The 18,976-nt window shown below is 36.4% G+C and overlaps 1 protein-coding gene and 1 pseudogene across 1 annotated transcript in view; both read right to left on the bottom strand.

Moving 5' to 3' along the window:
• Positions 1-369: 369 nt before the first annotated feature.
• Positions 370-18,976, bottom strand: part of COPB2 (coatomer protein complex subunit beta 2) — a 30,776-nt gene continuing 12,169 nt past the window's right edge. The window contains exons 6-22 of the mRNA XM_006907193.3: positions 17,222-17,368; positions 16,287-16,386; positions 15,516-15,658; positions 15,070-15,269; positions 13,343-13,453; positions 10,770-10,858; positions 10,565-10,671; positions 9,415-9,558; positions 8,652-8,782; positions 8,318-8,525; positions 4,370-4,480; positions 3,584-3,798; positions 2,074-2,166; positions 1,803-1,983; positions 1,555-1,623; positions 1,335-1,403; positions 370-741 (exon numbers count right to left, since the gene is read on the bottom strand). Coding sequence (XP_006907255.1) covers positions 646-741; positions 1,335-1,403; positions 1,555-1,623; positions 1,803-1,983; positions 2,074-2,166; positions 3,584-3,798; positions 4,370-4,480; positions 8,318-8,525; positions 8,652-8,782; positions 9,415-9,558; positions 10,565-10,671; positions 10,770-10,858; positions 13,343-13,453; positions 15,070-15,269; positions 15,516-15,658; positions 16,287-16,386; positions 17,222-17,368 — 2,214 coding nt within the window. The 3' untranslated portion in view covers positions 370-645. The remainder of the gene's footprint in view (positions 742-1,334; positions 1,404-1,554; positions 1,624-1,802; positions 1,984-2,073; positions 2,167-3,583; positions 3,799-4,369; positions 4,481-8,317; positions 8,526-8,651; positions 8,783-9,414; positions 9,559-10,564; positions 10,672-10,769; positions 10,859-13,342; positions 13,454-15,069; positions 15,270-15,515; positions 15,659-16,286; positions 16,387-17,221; positions 17,369-18,976) is intronic.
• LOC112476066 lies at positions 14,575-14,693 on the bottom strand (annotated as a pseudogene).

Here is an 18,976-nt window from a genome sequence, read left to right as displayed (position 1 = left end):
CAGTGTGGGGGGCAGCGGGGAGAACCTCTGTGTTACAAAATAGGCCAATCTATAATTTACACAGAGCCCAGGTTTCAGGCCCAGATTCCAGAAACAGGTAGCTACTAGACCAAATCAGGGCAAGGCATAAGAACCCAAGCCACATAAATTGAAGGGAATAATGCAATGAGATCAAGAAAAAGGTTCAGAGAATTACAGTATAAGTATTCAGTTCTAAGAAAAATGTGGTTGATGTGTGAAAATTATGATTTAATGATGTAAAGAAAAGAACATGGGCTAATCTGTAGGGTGAGGTGTGGTTTTGGCTCAGCCTTCTAAAACTAGAAGCCTATTTTCATTGTTTGTTTACAAAGGAAACTTTGAAGTATCTTCATTAATTCAAAAGGCTTTATGAAATACGGTATAATGACAGTATGGAAAAAAAATCAAAGCCCACGTCTGTTTTAGTTAACAAGGAAGCATAGTGATTTAGATGCTGCACATAAAGTTCTGAGACAAGGAGGGTACTACATTCCAGTGAGCCACACAGAGCATTTACATATAAAAATCTAAGGAGTTTTTCAGAGTCCAAAACACCGGTCAGAGTGATGATCAATATCTGTCCATAATAATTATGTCTAGTCAAGTAAATGGGAAACATTACATTCAGTCATCCAAAATATCTTCATCCAGGTTGATATCTGTTGTGTCAATATCTTCTAACTCCAAATTATCCAAATCTACTTCCAGTTCGAGTAAACTCTACAACAGAAGGGAAGAGGGTGAGTAATATAGTACTGTGTTTAAGAAAAGTTATCTCTGATTGATGATCCAAAGGGAACTAAAATAATACAGGCACACCTCGGAGACATTATGGGCTCAGTTCCAGACCACTGCAATAAAGTGAACAGCTCAAAGCGAGTCACACCAATTTTTGGTTTCCCAGTACATATAAAAGTTGTGTTTAAACTATACTATAGTCTATTAAATACACAATAGCATTATGTCTAAACAATGTATATACCTTAGTTAAAAAAATACTTTATTTGCTAAAAAATGCTAACCAGCATCTAAGCCGTCAGTGATGTTATCTTTTTGTCAGATGTGATGGGGGGTAGTCTTACTTCCAATTTGTAAAAAATGCAGTATCTGCAAAGTGCAATAAAGTGAAGCATAATAAAATGAGGCATGTCTGTAACCAGGCAAAAAGGGCATCGTCCCATTTCAAATCCCCTGCTCTGAAACTGATTACACCCGTTTAAAATAGGTAGAGGCATGTGCATCCTGTAGATATTCATGGGGAGGAAGGGGTGAGGCTGGCATTCTAATGGGAAGTTTGGGAATGATGGTGGTACCTTTTCTTCTTTGTTGGCTGTGTGGGAGGCCATGATAACCGGGGTAGGAGACAGTTTCCCATCAAGTTCCTAAAAGCACAAGTGGGGATAAAGAAAAAAAAATTTGTTCAAGCAATCTGAAGTTTTCCCCATGGGAAGGCTGATCAGGATTAGGATATGGGAGATGGTACTTAAAATCAACAAATCTCAACCAGACTATCTCATGTAGTATTTTACTGACCTGTTGAGCTGCAGATTTTGAGGACTGAAAGCCTTTTGCCTCTTCCATAACATTTCTTTCTTCATTTGGCTATCAGATAATAAAACGAAATACTTTGAAGTCATAATTCATCCATGACTCTGGTCTAAATCCCAGATAAGAGCTCTTAATCCAATAATAAAGTATGTAGCACAGTTCAAAAACTTAAGTTGTGAATACACTTTCACCCTGTAGTCATACTAAATGAGGCCTGGCACCTGGTCACTCACCGTGACAAGTGGGTATTGTTTGGCTGGCCACAGATCAGCATGTGTTTCCTTCACCCATTCTTCAACAACAAAGGCTTCTTTTAGTCCAGGAAAAAGGTTTTCATACTCTGTTGGATCAGCAAGGGATTCCGCTGCTTTCTGATTGACTTTTGAGAGATTTTCTCTCCAGAGTTTCACCACCCTAGTATAGATATCATGGAACAAATAGGAGACTGAATAAGTGAGCTGTTTTTATTTGAAACACTTCTTCCTTAAAATTAAAAGTCTGTACCTTGAAACCTGACTGGGTAAGTAAGTCCGGGCCAGGAAGGCAGCTTCTGGCAGTCGTCCAGTTCTAATCAAGAGCTCCAGGCAAGCATCAAGCCTAAAAATTAAAAAGGCACTGTTAACCAAGAATAAACACTATAACGCTGGCACTTAACACATTAAAGAAATGTGGATTTAGTGTTGCAAAGTCAGCATTCCCTCCCCAACTCCCACACGTACACCTCATTTCTGTCACTGAGCCATCAACTTGTCATCACCAGTATATTACATAATCAACAGGCTCCAGAAGAGTAAAGACAGCTTTTGTGACCATTTTCAATCTCCTTAACTGATTTTAACAAGTCCTAAGAACCTAAAGGGGCTTTTCAAGACAAGGCAGCATAGATGAGCGAACATCTTTTAAAGCCTTCAGGAGGTATGGGAATAGAAACAAGTTCACAAGTGGGAATATGGAGAGCAGTGTCTCTAACATGGACTGTACTGGACAATCCAGTGGTGTCCAGTAGGGAAATATCCAAGCATTTTTTGTTTTTTTTAAATTTTTTTTTCTTTGTAAATTTAATACAAAGTGGGGAATGTGTTTTAGAATTCAGAATTTTTTGTATTTTAGAGAGGTAATACAGTACATATACTATACATCACCTAACACCATCAGCTTCAAATAGCAGTTAAGTATTAATAATCTACAATAACATAAATACTACATGTGATAAAGATATACCAACTGGCATAAAAGCAAGAGTACTTCAGAATCAGGTCAGGTTTTGCCATCAGGTTACAAAAAAACTATTTTCAGAATACTTTTGGGCTTTTGAATTACAGGTAAGGAATAGTGGACCTGTTCTTACAGATATATAAATTTATATATTATGTATAAATATAAAATATATAAATATTATAAATATGAAAAGGTATATAAGTAAATATAAACCATAAATTGGGGTGTATATCCAAAGTTTATAATAAAGTGTGGGGTTTAAAAAGCATGTAGGACAAGGTTAATGAATACTTTTTGTTTTATAACATGGTCAATTAACGTTGAAATGATTTGGTCTGTACCACTAGACTTGTAAAAATATGACATTTTTGTGCTTTACAGTTGGACTGAAAGCTAGAAGAAATGTATCCTCATCTCTCTCTATTCTTGCCACGAACAGATCAAAACTATCCAATTTGGGTAAAAATCTGTCATTCAGGTACCAACTGAAACACTGCAGATAGCCTCCTGCTGTAAGTGGTAGAGCCGAGAAATTTCTCCCCGTTGAGTCTCCCTGAGTTTTCCTCATTCATACCAAATGTGCCACTGGCATCTTTGCTGAAGGTGAATGAATGCCACCAAGGTAGCACTGTCCTTTTTGAGTGCCCCACTAGCAACACCATTAGGCTAGGCATCAGTTCTCTCTCTAGGGTTCATTATTCACATTGCTCTCCAAAACCACCCCTCAAAGTCAGTGCAGCAATAAGTGCTTTTAATTACTATGCCCACCTCTTTTAGACCCTGGATTAATACTTACTTGCCCTGTAAAAAGTAGCTCATGAATGCCACATTATTCTTGCCATCTCTCTCCGCACCCTCTGCTAGCTTGTTCACCATACTAGCATTTCCAGAAGCAGTGGCCAATAGCAACAGACCGCCATAATCCTGGGCATGGTGCAGGCACTCCTGGGCCAGGCCGAACTGACATTTACTGATGGCAAGCTCGGCAAGTTGTTTCCATTTCTGTTCTGACTGTAAGAAAGAGTTTCCAAGTTAAAATGTCTTTGGAGATAAACATTTGAATTTCCAACATCAACATTATTCTCTTAACCTGAACATTACTGTGCTGACAATGGGGAATAGATATATGTTGAGCTGTGCTTGTTAAGCTCATTCTATCAATCAAAATAAAAAAGGAATGACAAAATCTATGAAGAAATGGAAATTATTCACATAAAATTAATTCAAACACAAATCAATTTTAATGATGCATGAATAATCAACTCATTTTTATTTTGTAATGACATAGTGAAACTGCAAGTAAAGCCATCTAATGGGAGTTTGAAGCTAATTAAGATTGCAATTTTAAGGAGTGATTTAATACCATTTTTTTTGAAAGATTAGAAAATTGTTTCTTATGTCCTTAAATATTTAACAATAAATACTATCTGTCATTTGTAGAATACATTTCTTCACAAGACCAAAGAGAGGCAATAACCTCACCAAAATGAGTCACTAATTTGCATTTCCGAAAACTTTAACACAACTTATCCTAAACATACAGGAGAACCTGTTAACCTTTCTATCACTTATTATTACATACCTCTGCTTCCACTGCTAATTGGTATGCAATTTTTAGTTCTCCAAGCTGAAGAGCAAGTTCAAAGCGATGCTCAGGATCTGTGGATACTGTAAGAGCTTGCTGCTTGAAGCCCTAAACAGATTTAAAATTATATATATATATGTGTGTGTATTCATGTTTATAAAAATGTGTGTAGTCTGTACATACAGAGTGCACACACATGCACACAGCAAATCCATTTCTCATTACTTAAATCACAAGTAACAGATAACAAAATATTTCAATGAGAAGACAGAGAAAAATTGAGTCATTAAAATTAACTGATAAGAACTCCAGCAGACAAAATTCAGTCACATGATCCTGTTAAGCAGTGGAAGTTGACCAATGCTAGATAAACTCAAATAAAACAGCAACTAGTAAAATTAGAAATATAAAAGCAAATAGAAATGTCAAAAAGAAAAGGATTTTAGAAAGATAACTGAACAACAGTCATTTCAAAAAAAGACAGTGGTGTGGACCTAGATGTCTGTAATCTCAGTAAATTGGGCCTTAAGAGATTATCTAGTTCAGTCCCTCAAAGAAAAGGAATTCAAATGTAAAACCTTCTATCATCTGTAGGTTACTTAGCAAACATTTGCTTTCAGGTCCTGACGTTGATGGGGTGTCATTACCTATGTCTTCATTGTTGGTCTCATTCCAGTATATTCATAAGTATTCCTTCCCATGTTCTACTACTCCAGAGTCATCAGAAATAGGCTTCTAAACCAACTGTAATTTCTAAATTAGCTTCTCTCCTAAGACAAATAGTAGTGGTGAAGTCTGCCCTGTGGGCAAGTTCTTACAGCTCTAGGGATGTGGTGTATTAAACAAAAAGCTCAGACTTCCTCACACTGAAGAATGCTCAGTTATGGGGTGGTCAGTGAGGAGAAGCTGGACAGTTTTCCAAGTTCTATCCAGGTAGATCTTCAGGATGGCTGTATCAACATGTTTAAAACAAGTTTTAACTTTCCAGACTATATAGCTGCCCCTCCCCCCATTCGCCCATAAGTACAATGTAAACAAGGAATTCTGAATAATCTGCATTATTCCTTTTCTTCTCTAGCACTGATATAGACAGCACATTATCTAAGAGTGGAGGATGGACGATCTATGAAACTAGTCAGATACAGGCAAGGACAAAGCAGATGAAATTGGACTAAATACACTCTTTTCCCCCAAATCCCCACTGAAATGACACTAAAGAGATTCCTTTTTTAAGGCATAAACTCCTAAGAATACACAGAAAGGCAGAGGAGACAACAGTAGAAAAATTTTGGAAGCTGGTGGAGTATAAACATTGAGTTAAAACACTAGAAAAAACTAATTCTAAATCAGGAGTGAAGACAGCATAGAAACAACCTGATTCACCCACCTCAGAATCCCCAAAGGTGTCTCGTGAAGGGTCATGCTAAAACAAACGAAACTGCCTGAAAGTCTGCATAAGAAACAGTGAGATGCCCCAGGTCCCCATTCATCTCCCTCACACCCCTCGGAACACATAGAAGACAGGAGGTTTGTTCTTTGGAGAGGGTAACTAGAGGGCTTGCAGTTTGAGGGATACCTTGAAAACTTGAAGTACTGAGTATCGAAAGTAAAACAGATTATGAGAATGGATGTTGAGTCTAAATGAAATACTACATACTGAGACAAAGCTGTTTTCTACTCAGCCCCTAGAATGAAGGTGATTGGGGAGCTTCTCTGTAAACTAACCAGCCCAAGGGGTATGACTTAAAAATACCAAAATGTCAGTGAGGGCTATATGCCAGTTAGAATACTGCCTGGTGTACTGTTAAGTGCTCAGGAAATTCATTAAATGAACAGATGAAGAGTCATTAAATTTATTAGATGAAGACACTGACACTGAGGTTCCCCAATCAAATAAATAGCCCAGCCACATCACATATTTAAGTCCATACCCAACAAGTCCATCCACAAACTCAGACCTTTTGATCTGCTTCTTGGACCTCCACTCTTAAATGAGTGCCCAAGGATCATCAGATACCTGAGGAAAATCTCTAACAGGAAAAATAAGAGATCAAAATGAACCAATAACAGCGACTTGAAGGAAGCCTACCATGTGCAGGGGTCCCCAACCCCCAGGCCACAGACCAGTACCAGTCCATGGCTTGTTAGGAACCGGGCTGCACAGCAAGAGGTAAGCAGCAGGAAGGCAAGCGAGCAAGCTTCATCTGTATTTGCAGCCGCTCTCCAGCACTACAGCATCACCACCTCAGCTCTACCTCAGATCATCAGGCATTACATTCTCATAGGAGCACTGGTCCCTGGTGTCAAAAAGGTTGGGGACCGCTAACGGGGAAAAAGAAAACTTCAAAACAACAACAAAAAGCTATCATTCATCTCCTCAGAGAGAGAAGAGACACTTTCACCCATAAACAAGATTTAAAAAGTCCGGGAATAACAAAATGAGAAAACCAGTTCAGGAGGTCCAACATTTGAATAACAATTCTACAAAGAAAGACTACAGAAGACAAAGGAAGGAAATAATTAAAGAAATTAATTTTTAAAACTCTCAAAAATGAAGGACATGAGTTTCCAATTACAAGAGTTCATCAAATACCCAGTGGAATGAATTATAATTTACTCCTTTGAAGGCCCATCATGATATCTCAGAACAACAGGAACATGATCTAAAGAAAGCTTCCAGAAAGAAAAGATAAATCAGGCACCAAGAATCAGGATTATAAATGGCTTTAGACTTCAATAATAACTAGAAGCTAGAAGGCAAAAAGGAAGATGTCTTTAAAACTCTGAGAGAAAATTACCTCCAACCTAGAATTCTATATTTGGTTAAATGGTCGAATAAGTTTTAGAACAATAGCACTTTCAGGTAATCAAGTTCACAAATTTATTTTCCATTAATAACCTTTTCCTTGGGAAACTACTGAAGGACAAGCTCCAGCAAAATGAGGGTATAAACCAGGAAGGAAGACAGGGGACACAGGGAACAACAGCTCCAACTCAAAAAAGAGGCAAAGGAGGAGCCTCAACATGATGGTAAATGGAGAATATCCAAGATGAGAGCAAAAACACCAGTTCAGACTAAAGCAGACTAAACATATTAAAAGGAGAATTCAAGGAATTGGGAGAACTAGCAGAATAGGGAGAATACCAATAAGTTCATAAAAAAAAAAAAAAAGAAAGACAATTATTAACTCCAGGAAAAACAAAAAACTATAGGAAAGTTATACACAACATGTGTCAGCTGTGAATGGTGTTTATATAGCCATAATAATGCAAACATCAAATACTGATCTAATCAAAATTGTGATATAACTATTGGGAGGATAAGGGAATAGGAAAGTGACAGATCTATGGTAGAAGCAGGTGGGTGAAAGAAAGGTAAATCTTCATCTCTGTCACAAGAAATGCCTAAGGCTGAGAAATAGCAATATAAGCATGTTATTTAGATGTGGAAATAAATTCCAAGAGAGTGAGCTAAAAGATTTAGAAGTAATTACCTTTATGGAGCAGAAATGAGAGAGAAGGATGGGCTGTTTTCTTAAGCCTTGTAAAACTTTATACATCGCGCACATATAACTTTAATTAAAAAATACATTAAGAAAAAGGCATATCACTAATGGCAAATTTTATGTTATGTGTATTTTACCACACTAAAAATAATAAAGCCAGCTAAGATAGAAAAATGCAGCACAGAAATGAAAATATTGATAGAATGGAAAAGAAGTCAACAGAAAGGGAAGACTGATAATCACCTCCAAAATTTTCAAAGGGGTATCAAGGACATTGAGAAAGGAGAAGGAAGAACATAAGTGACTTAGATTTACAGGAGAAACTCCACTGCCATAAAGAAATCTATGGCAATTGAAAGAAAGTTTTTCAAATTCATAGCAATATTATTTCAAATTGCTGGTTTTAAAAGACGCACAAAAATAAACAACACACTCTTACCTGCTTTTCCAAAAAGTGTGCAACTCTGGTCCTCTGTTCTTTCGGAATGGTAGGAAGGACTTTATCAGCCATGCTGAAGTCCCTCCGCATGACAGCTGTCTGGTATTCCAGCACTGAAACTAGCAGTGAGTAGCTAACGATGTTCAGTTCTTTATCCCCCAGATAAAGCCTGTTGTCTTTAGGGATATAGCCCAGGAGATACATCGTCCTATATTAGAAACAAACTAATTTAGAAGTAAGCTCAAATCAGTAGATAAATACTCCCTCTCTCTCTGTCTCCCTCTCTTCCTTCCCTCCCTCCCTCCAAGACAAAAGCAAAATGTTACTCAGCTACCTGTCCAAGTGGGCAATGGTGACTATTTCTCCTCCGACATAATAATTTAATCTGTTCACAGAACTTGTGTAAATGAAGCAATCGCCTACCCACAGCCCTGTTTTCACAATTTCCTGAATCTCACCAAGAACCTACAGAAAGAAAAGAAAGCCTATTACTACCTTGGTCAGCATTAGAAATCCTGTCAATAATATAAAATAATATAATTAAGGGTGTTAAGGTAGAATAAGGAATGCAAAGCAAAATCCGATTTCAAGAAAGAAAATCTATCCTTGGAATTTCTATCTTCTTTCTTCCTAAAGGACAGAATCCTGGATGAGTATTTGTAAGGTAGAATCTTGTGTCAAAGCTGTGATCTAAAAAGTGTTGATCTAAATTCCTAACACGCAAGAAACTGGCATAATAAAAGTATTTCATAAAATACTCCAGGACATCTCTTCAGTGGATGATTTATCTTTACCATTTGAGATCTCATTAAGTCATTCTCACAAAATTGTCTTAAGACCAAAACACCTTCTAATTTCTTTACTGAAAGATAACAAGGTTAGTCTAAGGATTTCCAAAAATCAAAGTGCAAAGTTCTTTTAAACAAACTTTCAGACCTTGATCTTTGAGCCACAATTTTAATTTTCACATTTTACCCTAACTCCTTAAATGCTTAGTTTCCCCAAACCTAATTTATAATAAAATGTTAAAATGAGTGAAGTTGTTATAAGATCATGAATCACTTAAAACAAAGCTGTAGTTGTGCTGAAGCAATTACCTCAAAGGCATCTTCAATGCCATCTTCAGTGACTCCCTCATGTGTTTCCTGTGCAGCCAAGACTTTTTCTGACAGATACTTAAGGATAAAAAATGACTCCTCAGTAGCAATACAGACTAGCTCTCCAGAGTCAGACCAGAAAATCTGTAAAATGACAAACAAAAACACAGACAAATGGTTTTGAATTTCTGAGTGGATAAATAAACTACATACACTTTGTTTCTTGTAAGATTTATCTTCTTATATTAAGATAATAAGTAGACACTTAACAATATAGTGTACATATACATATATTTGAGAGGGTGGACAGGGAAGTGCTGTTCTATTTAGCCTAAAAATGGAGAGACCTAAGGGAGGAAGGAAGGAAAGGTGTCGATATACACCAGATGTGTGGTAAATTAGAGCAGCAGCCTATTCCTATTGCTTTAGAATAGTGTTTCTCACCCTTTTCTCATTATCAACTCTCCCTCTTGAAATTTTAATAGTACTATATGTGTATATATATGTTTATACATACATAATGCAATATACATACACATATGGGTGGGTGGGTGTGTGTGTGACATGTATATACTTAGGGATACTTTGCTTTATAGATAAAAAGAATATAAGCCTTTTCACTGCTCAAGAACCAATTTCTGCCCCTTTGCCTGCTGAGAAGACAGAACCAACCCCCTCCAGAGGTAGATTTGTCTCCAAGGATAATTCCCTGAAAATGAAAGTTGTCAGAGAAGCAGGCAGTTCTAAAAGTAGAAAATTTTGTCCCTGAAGATGGTTACCTAAAGTTTAAATAGCCATTATCAGGTAAAGTATGAAGAGGCTTTCTGAACTGAGTGGGATCTTTTCAGGCCTTTCCGAGTCAAGAACTCCCTGTCTTGTCTGCAAACCATGCTTTTTTAACTTGGTCAGAAGCCATTTAAAATATGAAAAGCACTTGACATTTGTATAACTTTTTTATTTTTCAAAATCTCCAACATCTACTGCCTCATTATAATGCCACAATTCTGATTTTGTAAGCAATCCTGAGGTAAACAGCATAGTGTCCAACACAATGGAACAGGAACAGAAGGTTAAAAGGACATTTCTTGGCATCAGGGACCCAGAGCTCATCACAAAGATGCACATTCCAAAAACAATGGAGGGAACTCACGTGTTTGGGCTGAATTTCAATTCTGCGTATGAGTTCTGTATTGTCCCAGTCGTAGAAAGCTAAGCCATTTACAGACCTGACTCCCAATAAGAAGCCTCCATAGATACCTAAAAATAACAAAAAGGTAACAAAAAGGTTTTTGTTTAGATGTCTTTTGAGCCATTACAAGGCTTCTAAAACTGTATCATATATAAATAACACTTACTTTCAGCTCCAAAATCTGGTTTAAATGATTTTTTTTCCTTAAAGTTCTTAAATATCTTTACAACACTGTTGCTTTCTCTTATTGCATATCTAGGGGGAAAAAAACAGAAGGCAAATAGCATATTACATACTAAACCATAATTCCACCAAATGTTACAAGTATCTTCAAAATATCTGAGTAGTGAATTATGCAAAAATATAAATATTTGAAGATTTACTAATATAATTTTTTCCTAAGAGATCAGTGTACTTCTCTCCTTATACAATAGGACAAATAATGAATGGGTTTCACATTATTACTCAAATTTCTAGGGCTTACAAATTATTTTAGAAACTGTAAACTATCCATGTGAATCGATAGGTGAATGATTAAACCAACTAATATAATCATATAATGCAACCACTACACTGCACAAAAGGGAACCAATTACTGATCCATGCAACGACATGGATGAATCTCAAAAACACTATGCTGAGCAAAAGCAGCCAGACACAGGAGTGTGTGTATACTTTACAACTCTATTTATATGAAACTCTAAAGAAGACAAATCTAATCTATGTGGTGACAAAAAAAGCAGATCAGTATTTGCTTAAGGCCAGGGAGTAACGGCAGGGTACTAACTGTTAAGGGAAACATGGGGATTTTTTTCAATTTTTTTATTTTTATTTTTTAATTATAGTTGGCATACGATATATTAGTTTCAGGTGCATAACATAGTGATTAGACTTACAAAGTGATCACCCTGATAAATCTAGTATCCACTTGACACCATGGTTATTATAATATTATTGACTATATTCCCTTTTATATATTTATATCCCATGACTACTTTGTAACTACCAATTTTGTACGTCTTAATCCCTTCCCATTTTTCACCCACCTCCCCCAGCCCCTCTCCCATTTGGCAACCATCAGAATATTCTGTGTATCCAAGAGTTTTTTGTTGTTGTTCTTTAGATTCCACAAGTAAGTGAAAACGTATGGCATTTGCCCCTCTCTGTCTGACTTACTCCACTCAGCACAATACCTTCTAGGTCTATCCATGTTGTTGCAGGTGGCAAGATTTCATTCCTTTTTTATGGCTGAGTAATATTCCACTGTATATATGAACTACCTCTTGTTTATCCATTCATCCATTGATGGACACCCAGGTACCTTTTGTATCTTGGCTATTATAAATAATGCTATAATGAACATATGGATTCACATGTCCCTTCGAAGTAGTGTTTTGGGTTTCTTCAGGTAAATACCTAGAAATGTGGGGATTTTTTTTGAGGTGACAGAAATATTCTGTATCTTGATTGTGCTGATGGTTAAAGTTTATATACACTGGTTCAAATTCATTGAAATGTACACTTAAAACAATGCATTTTATTTTGTATAAATTATACCTCAATAAAAGTAACTTAAAAACTAAGAAAAACTTTTATAAGTGGCGCATTAGTCAAACGTGTTTAGTGACAACTTAAGAAAATTGCATTATTCGGGCATCTAACTTGAAAAGAAGGAGTAAAAGGAGGTGTGGCTATTGCTGGATATTCAAGAGTATTTACTGACATGTTCTTTGCTCAAGACAGAAAAGACACTTAACAGGGTCTTGGCCAGATGAAGTTGAAAAAGGAAAACTATCAAACCAGAGGCAGAGGTATGCTGAGAGAGATTAAGGCAATTCATGAACTATGAACTATAACTTTGCTTAAGATGATAAGGTACCTTAGTATATGGAATTGTATATGAATGAGTGATCCAGGAAATTTATGGAAAGATCAAAACAATTCCTTACCTCTCAGTTAAACTTTGTGTTAAAAAACAAAACATGCATCTTAATACACAACACTAAGGCTTAAGTTACCCACTGTTGGGGCCAGAGGCAACAGAAAATACAGGAAAAATCCAACTAAGAAAACTGTGAAGATGTAACTCTGTTTGTGGTCTAAAAAAACAATGTCTACGACATGCATCAAACATGAATGGAAAGGAACCAATCAGTGACTATCTGCTATAAATTTAGAGTTAAATGTTTTTTCTTGTTTTTAATGAGAACATTTTATGAATATTCTGAATTCAGACAGAATTTGTTAAGAATGGGAGGTGTGTAACATCACAGAAAATGAGTTTTTAAGATTCAATGAGGTTCTTATCAAGATGACATCAGACTTATAGCCTGTCTCCCAAGCAGCTCATAAAGGAGCATCAGCACCTCAGGACGCCAAGGGTCACACCAAGTCACCCACCAAGGATCTGATTTGAGGACCTACTCTGCCTTGAGCTCATAAGCACCAGGCCCTTGCCATAGGCTGCCATCAAGAAAATGGGTGCTGAGTCCCCAGTTTAATAGAATTATTAGGTTAATCTGAGTGAGCTGGCTCAATCCAGAATATAGGAAGAGCAAAGGCAGCTCATGTGGCGCAGTTGTCTGACTCTAACCTTCCAACAGGCAGCTCTGATGAAAATTACTCTTTGACACGGAGAAGCACAGCATACACTGAGCCTCAAGAACTCTTTAACACAGTCTCATGCAGAACACCCATTTGCAAGAAGGGCAAGCTGGATATCGCTTAGCCAAAACTTACTCTGAAGAATCATGGGCCCATGCGAACTCCTGGGCAGACCCAAAGCTCTTGTTTCTCAATGCCATTGCTGTGTAGATGATATACTCGCCATCACCACACACCACAACAAACCTAGAAATTACAGAAGCCAGGGAGGGAAGTACACAGGACCAAGGACACGTTCGAGTTAAGAAACAATGATTCATAGTTACGGTAAAATATTTCTGATAACAAACATTATTTCAGTTGACTGTTACAACTGAACCTAATATCTCTTAACGTTATACGTCTCTTTGAATACAGAGCTAGATATAAATATTCTACCAACAAATCCTAAAGCAAATTATGAAGATGGGGTTATTGCTGGATATGTTACTGCAGTGTCTTTCTTTTATAAAAAAAAATGAGATGGGGACAGGAAGATAAGAATGGCTGGAGATGTACATGGTAAGATTCCAATAATTCAAGTGCTATGTGCTGAGCACTAAGATGACTAGACTTTGCTCGTTACATTTATACCATAAGAAGGCACTATCTTGTTGGAAGACTATCTTCATTTTAAAGCTGATCATTCAAATGAATAAAAACATCTCACTCCAGTTTTCAATGACTGTTAAATTTATCAAAATTAACAAGATATTTTAGCTTATTTAAATGAGTAAAAATGGAATGCTGCAGTCAAAATTTTCTCAAGACATAAAACAAGTCTCTTTAAAAGCTCTAATTTAGAACACTGTATTGGCTGCTATTGGATTGCCAAAGGTGAAATGCAAAACTTAAGAGCAAAAAATGTTTTATGATACTAAGGGGAAAATATATAATGTGTTAATCTTCATAAAAATATTTTATCAGAAATAATTATGAACACCATTTAGGGAACTAGACAGCATACTTGGTTTATATATTTTGTCTTTTTAACACTCAGGACAGCATTATAAAATGCCCGTATCTATTGTAAAATAATTTTTAAAGCTCTACAAGCTAAATTCATTATGCTAGCGACTCTTCTCTCACAAGATGTTTTGGTCCTTTATAAATCTTAAGGGAGGAAAAGAATGGATGGTTCAAATTACAGTAAAGAAAAAGAATTATTGCCAATCCCAAAACTTGTTCTAAAATATATACCTCAGAGCCTCAGAGCCAGTTTTTTGTTGTTGTTGTTGCTGTTGTTTTTTAGGTGAGGCAACTCTTGGTTGACCTCACAGACTGCAAGGACCTTGTCGGCTTACAATCCCTTATTTTTATTTTTTTTACACCTGTAGCACCTGGTCTTCCTAGGTGGTCTCCCATCCAAGTATTAACCAAACCTGACCCTGCTTAGCTTCCAAGATCAGACGGGATTGGGCTTGTTCAGGGTGGCATGGCCACAGATGCCAGCTTTTCTTAAGAGCAATGAGTCAGCAAATATTGAGAGAACACTTTCTAATTCTCAGGATAAGACATGATCCCTGCCCTCGAAGGAGCACAAGGACATGAAACCCAACATATCTGAAATAAGAGTAAACCAAAACCATCTAACTGTTCAAAATTGTGTGGTGGGACCAGGCCAAGAAGGCAAATATGGTTCACCTTGCATGCCAACAGCTGATCAACAGCTGGTATGGCTGCCTGCAGCAGTGCTGAGGATTACAAGGCCAAGGCAAAAGCTCAATGAGGAGTGCCCACCATAGGGCAGTAGTGTATATGCTATGGATATGCAAACCTACTCTAACACAAAAGCTCAGAAAGAGATTTCGGTGATGGCTTACCTCCCATTAGGATTGTGCTGAATAGTCTGAGGGTATATTTCACAACTGCCCATATCCTTTACTGCCAGTGGCAATCTTTCTCCATCTTTAATTTCAGCATCTCCCATTGCTTTTAGGTTGGCCTGTTGGACTTCTGAATGCTTGGCCCAAATTATCTTTCCATTGGCATCCATGGACATGGCAGGTTCCTCCCGACCAAGCTGAAAGAATGATAAATGGCTCTTAGCAATGAAAAGGCAAACAAAACAACAAAATAAACATTTTCTATTTTCATTTAATAAAGGGCTCCTTTCTTCTGCTTCAGACCTCCAGTGCTTAATCTCTTGTGCCTAATAAAAAAAGTGCCAGTTTAAAAAAACTGGTGACTTGGAAAATGACTATACTAAAACACAAGGAAAATTGCTTCCCGTGTCCATTTATTCAGAGACAGTATAATCAGAGATTACCTTAACAATGATACTCCCTTCATCATAGCCCAAAGCAACATTGTTGGACCCTCTCAGGCTGGCCACACACCATACTCTCTCCATTCCATAATTCAGTGTGCTTTCAAGGCGGTATGTGCTTGAGTGCCATATACGCACGGTGCCTAAAAAGAAAAACACGAACACTCCCTTTTAATTTGAACATCCGACAATAAACTGTGTCAGGTGAACCAGCCACAAGGAAGTCTTTATATTCAAATAGAAAATACTTCCGGGCAGCTTAATTTTTTTATCTATAGTCCGTAAGTGATTTTATAAAGCAACATATATAAGTTAGTACAAAATGTACAAAAAACTAAAATTAAGAAATGTAATTTTAAGTGTGAACTAATGACAGTATTCCTGGTGCTTTATACATGTGATTTCTTCTCATCCTTTTGCTATAATCCTTTAAGGTGGATATACACCTATCCCCATTTCCTAATTTGCCCAAACCACACATCTGTGAAGAGGCAGAATCTGCATTTGATCCCAAGTTTTAAGACTCCAAAGCACAGGCTTTTTCTTTTTTTTCTCTAGGACTTTTCTGAGTATCCTCTTATTTAAATACTAGAGTTAAAACACATTAAAATGATGATGATGTCCCTTTACTCTTTTGTAGCTTAAGTATTTTACTCTAATACAAGTATTAAAAATCCACGGAAACCTCCAATTACAATGCATGGCACTACCTGACTTAAATATCCACTTAGTATTTATAAGCATAGGAATAAACATACACTTCCAACTTACCATCTTCTGAACCTGTGATGATGATTGGCAACTCAGGATGAAAACTGGCACAAGACACATTTTGGGCATGTCCCTCCAGTGTCTGTACACATGTTTTATTCTGTAATCAAGACACAGAAAACATTATTATTAGTGAAAAACAAGTAATATCCTTAATTTTCCCAGATATATTACAAAATGATAGTGGTTATGACAGTCTTAATAGTATTCAATACAGACATTTGTAAAATACAATTATCTTGTGTATGCATATTTCCTTATTATCTGATAGTACAGGCAAACGTAAATGTAAATATCACATTTAAAGAAGAACACGCGCACACACGCGCGAAACACCTCTGGTTTTCATCTGAGTATTTCTCCACAAATTCCTAAGATAATGTCTTTAATATTTTTATTCTGTATTTAAATACGAATTTGAATAAGTTCCTACGTAAAACTGGTTTTCTAGGTCTCGTTTTATTAACTACCTGGGGAAATTTTGATGTGAGAAACAAAAAAAGTAAACTATAACAAAATCTTGAAGATAATAAGCGTAGTAACAAGAATTCATAACTAGGTTTACGAGTCTTTGTGGCAAAATGGTTGTACCGTGGCTATGTCATGGCATGATCTGCTAGTTTTCATATATAAATGGAAGTCTGCCAATGAGGATACCAGAGGATATAATAACTCATTTTAATTAAAATGTTAGAATTTCTAATCTCTACTTTAAAATGAAATATAAATATGATGGCATTTTATTTTTAAAATCTTGATAGGCATTTGTTTTCATCTTTATGGGGAATTCTGGGACTATAGTTTAGTTGCAAATACTGAGGCCTTAAGTTATTATGCTATGAACAGAGTTAAACAACCCGAGTTTTAATTATCCTATAAGAAACCATAAGAAGCATATTTAACATATGGCAAGTAAGGTTATAAAAGAACTGTACCTGATAGTCCCATATTTTAACCAGACGATCATCTGCACCTGAAATGAGATATGGTTTGTCGCCACCACTGTAGTAATCGATGCAATTGACGCCTTTCTCATGTCCCTCCAAAGTGAAGTTTGGTGACGAAGAGCCCAGCTGCCATACCTTCAGAGAGCAACAGCACCTGCCAGTCAATATGAGGCCTTGCTTTTCAGAAGACAGTTCTACCCTACTTCTGACATAAATAAAATGAGAAAGCCCAAGAGAGAAGCTACAGAATGTTCATCTTTTTCACCCATTTGTTTCTGTTCTTTCTCACTTTACCTAAATTTCCAGAGGGCTGATTCACTATGGTACAATCTGAAAATGGCAATTTTCAGCCTTTTATGCCCAGAGATTGTGATTCAGTGGCTTTACGATGAAACTAGGAATCTGATTTTTGACAGACGCCCCAGGTGATCCAAGACTACACTTTGAGGAATGCTACTTTAAGAGCAGGAAAAAATTTTATGAGAGATTTAATATAAGACTAATGAAAGTTGATTTAGTAAGATATATTAAAAGGAGAACATTACTCCTTAATTAAAAAATTAAAACTATGGAAAAGTACTCAAACATTACCACAGCACTGGTATTGAGCTTTATCTTTACAAATATTTAATGAATGCCTACTAAATGGAAGGCTCTGCAGGAAGCATAACGATGTGTAAACAAGTGTTTACCATTTACTATATACAACAAAGATAAGACAATTCTTATCTTCAAAATATACCTAATTTAGTGAAAAAAGTTCAAAAATATTTCAAAGTTTTTGACCTATGTCAAAAGCAAGGACAATCCAGTGAAAGAAAAAAAGGTCAAAACCCTAAGATATTCAGACATATAACATTTAATAATAAACTGTCAGAGAAATAACATGTAATATTTTATATAAATTAATGGAAAATAAAATTGTTCTATAGCTATAAGCATATACATGTAAGCAAAGTTAGTGTAATATATAATTTTTAAATCTATGTATATAGAGATATTTTATATATTGCAATAGAAAAAGGAATAGGATTGCATTCACTGCAACATGTACTAAGCATCTAGTACAAGCAAAGCACTATGATGTTTGCTAATGAATGCCTATTTGAAGGAGGAGGGTGACAAATAGTTCCTGCTCCAAACATCAACATTTCAGGGAATAAAGATTTCTCAAGACACATTATTATTCAGAGGCAAAAGCACGGAAGGAATGGGATGAGCGTAACTGGATGTGTCTAGAGGTGAAATGGATGTCTGAAGAAAGTAAATAATCGTGCTCAGCCTTGAAAGATAAGTAATTCTCCAGAAGAAAATAAAAAGGGAGAATAAAGAGTACTGCAGGCAGAGGGAACAGCTAAATAAAGTAAGGTTCTGTGAACATTCATGGTATCTCTAAAGAATGGGCAGTTATAGGAGCTACCTCCTAATATTAGCTGAGGTTTGTCTTGGGAACCTTTGTATTACACACTAAGGCATGCGGATTTTATCGTTAGGTTGGCAACTGATAAGAATCCATCTTTTAGAAAGATAATTGACAGTAATATGGAGAAATGGAGTAAGAGAAAGAAAATGGAAGCAGATGAAATGTAAATATAAAACAATAATAAGCAGAGGTCAACAACGAATACACTAAAAGGAGAGGAAATAGTAACCTAGAGAATTTATGGGCATTTTTCATATTCTGGGTGCGCAAAGGTTTAAAAGTCTTACAACATATTGCTTCCATATACAAAAACACTCTTT

Source organism: Pteropus alecto, unplaced genomic scaffold (genome assembly GCF_000325575.1).
Source record: "Pteropus alecto unplaced genomic scaffold, ASM32557v1 scaffold92, whole genome shotgun sequence".
Taxonomy (NCBI): domain Eukaryota; kingdom Metazoa; phylum Chordata; class Mammalia; order Chiroptera; family Pteropodidae; genus Pteropus; species Pteropus alecto.
This window is presented reverse-complemented; position numbering and strand designations above follow the sequence as displayed.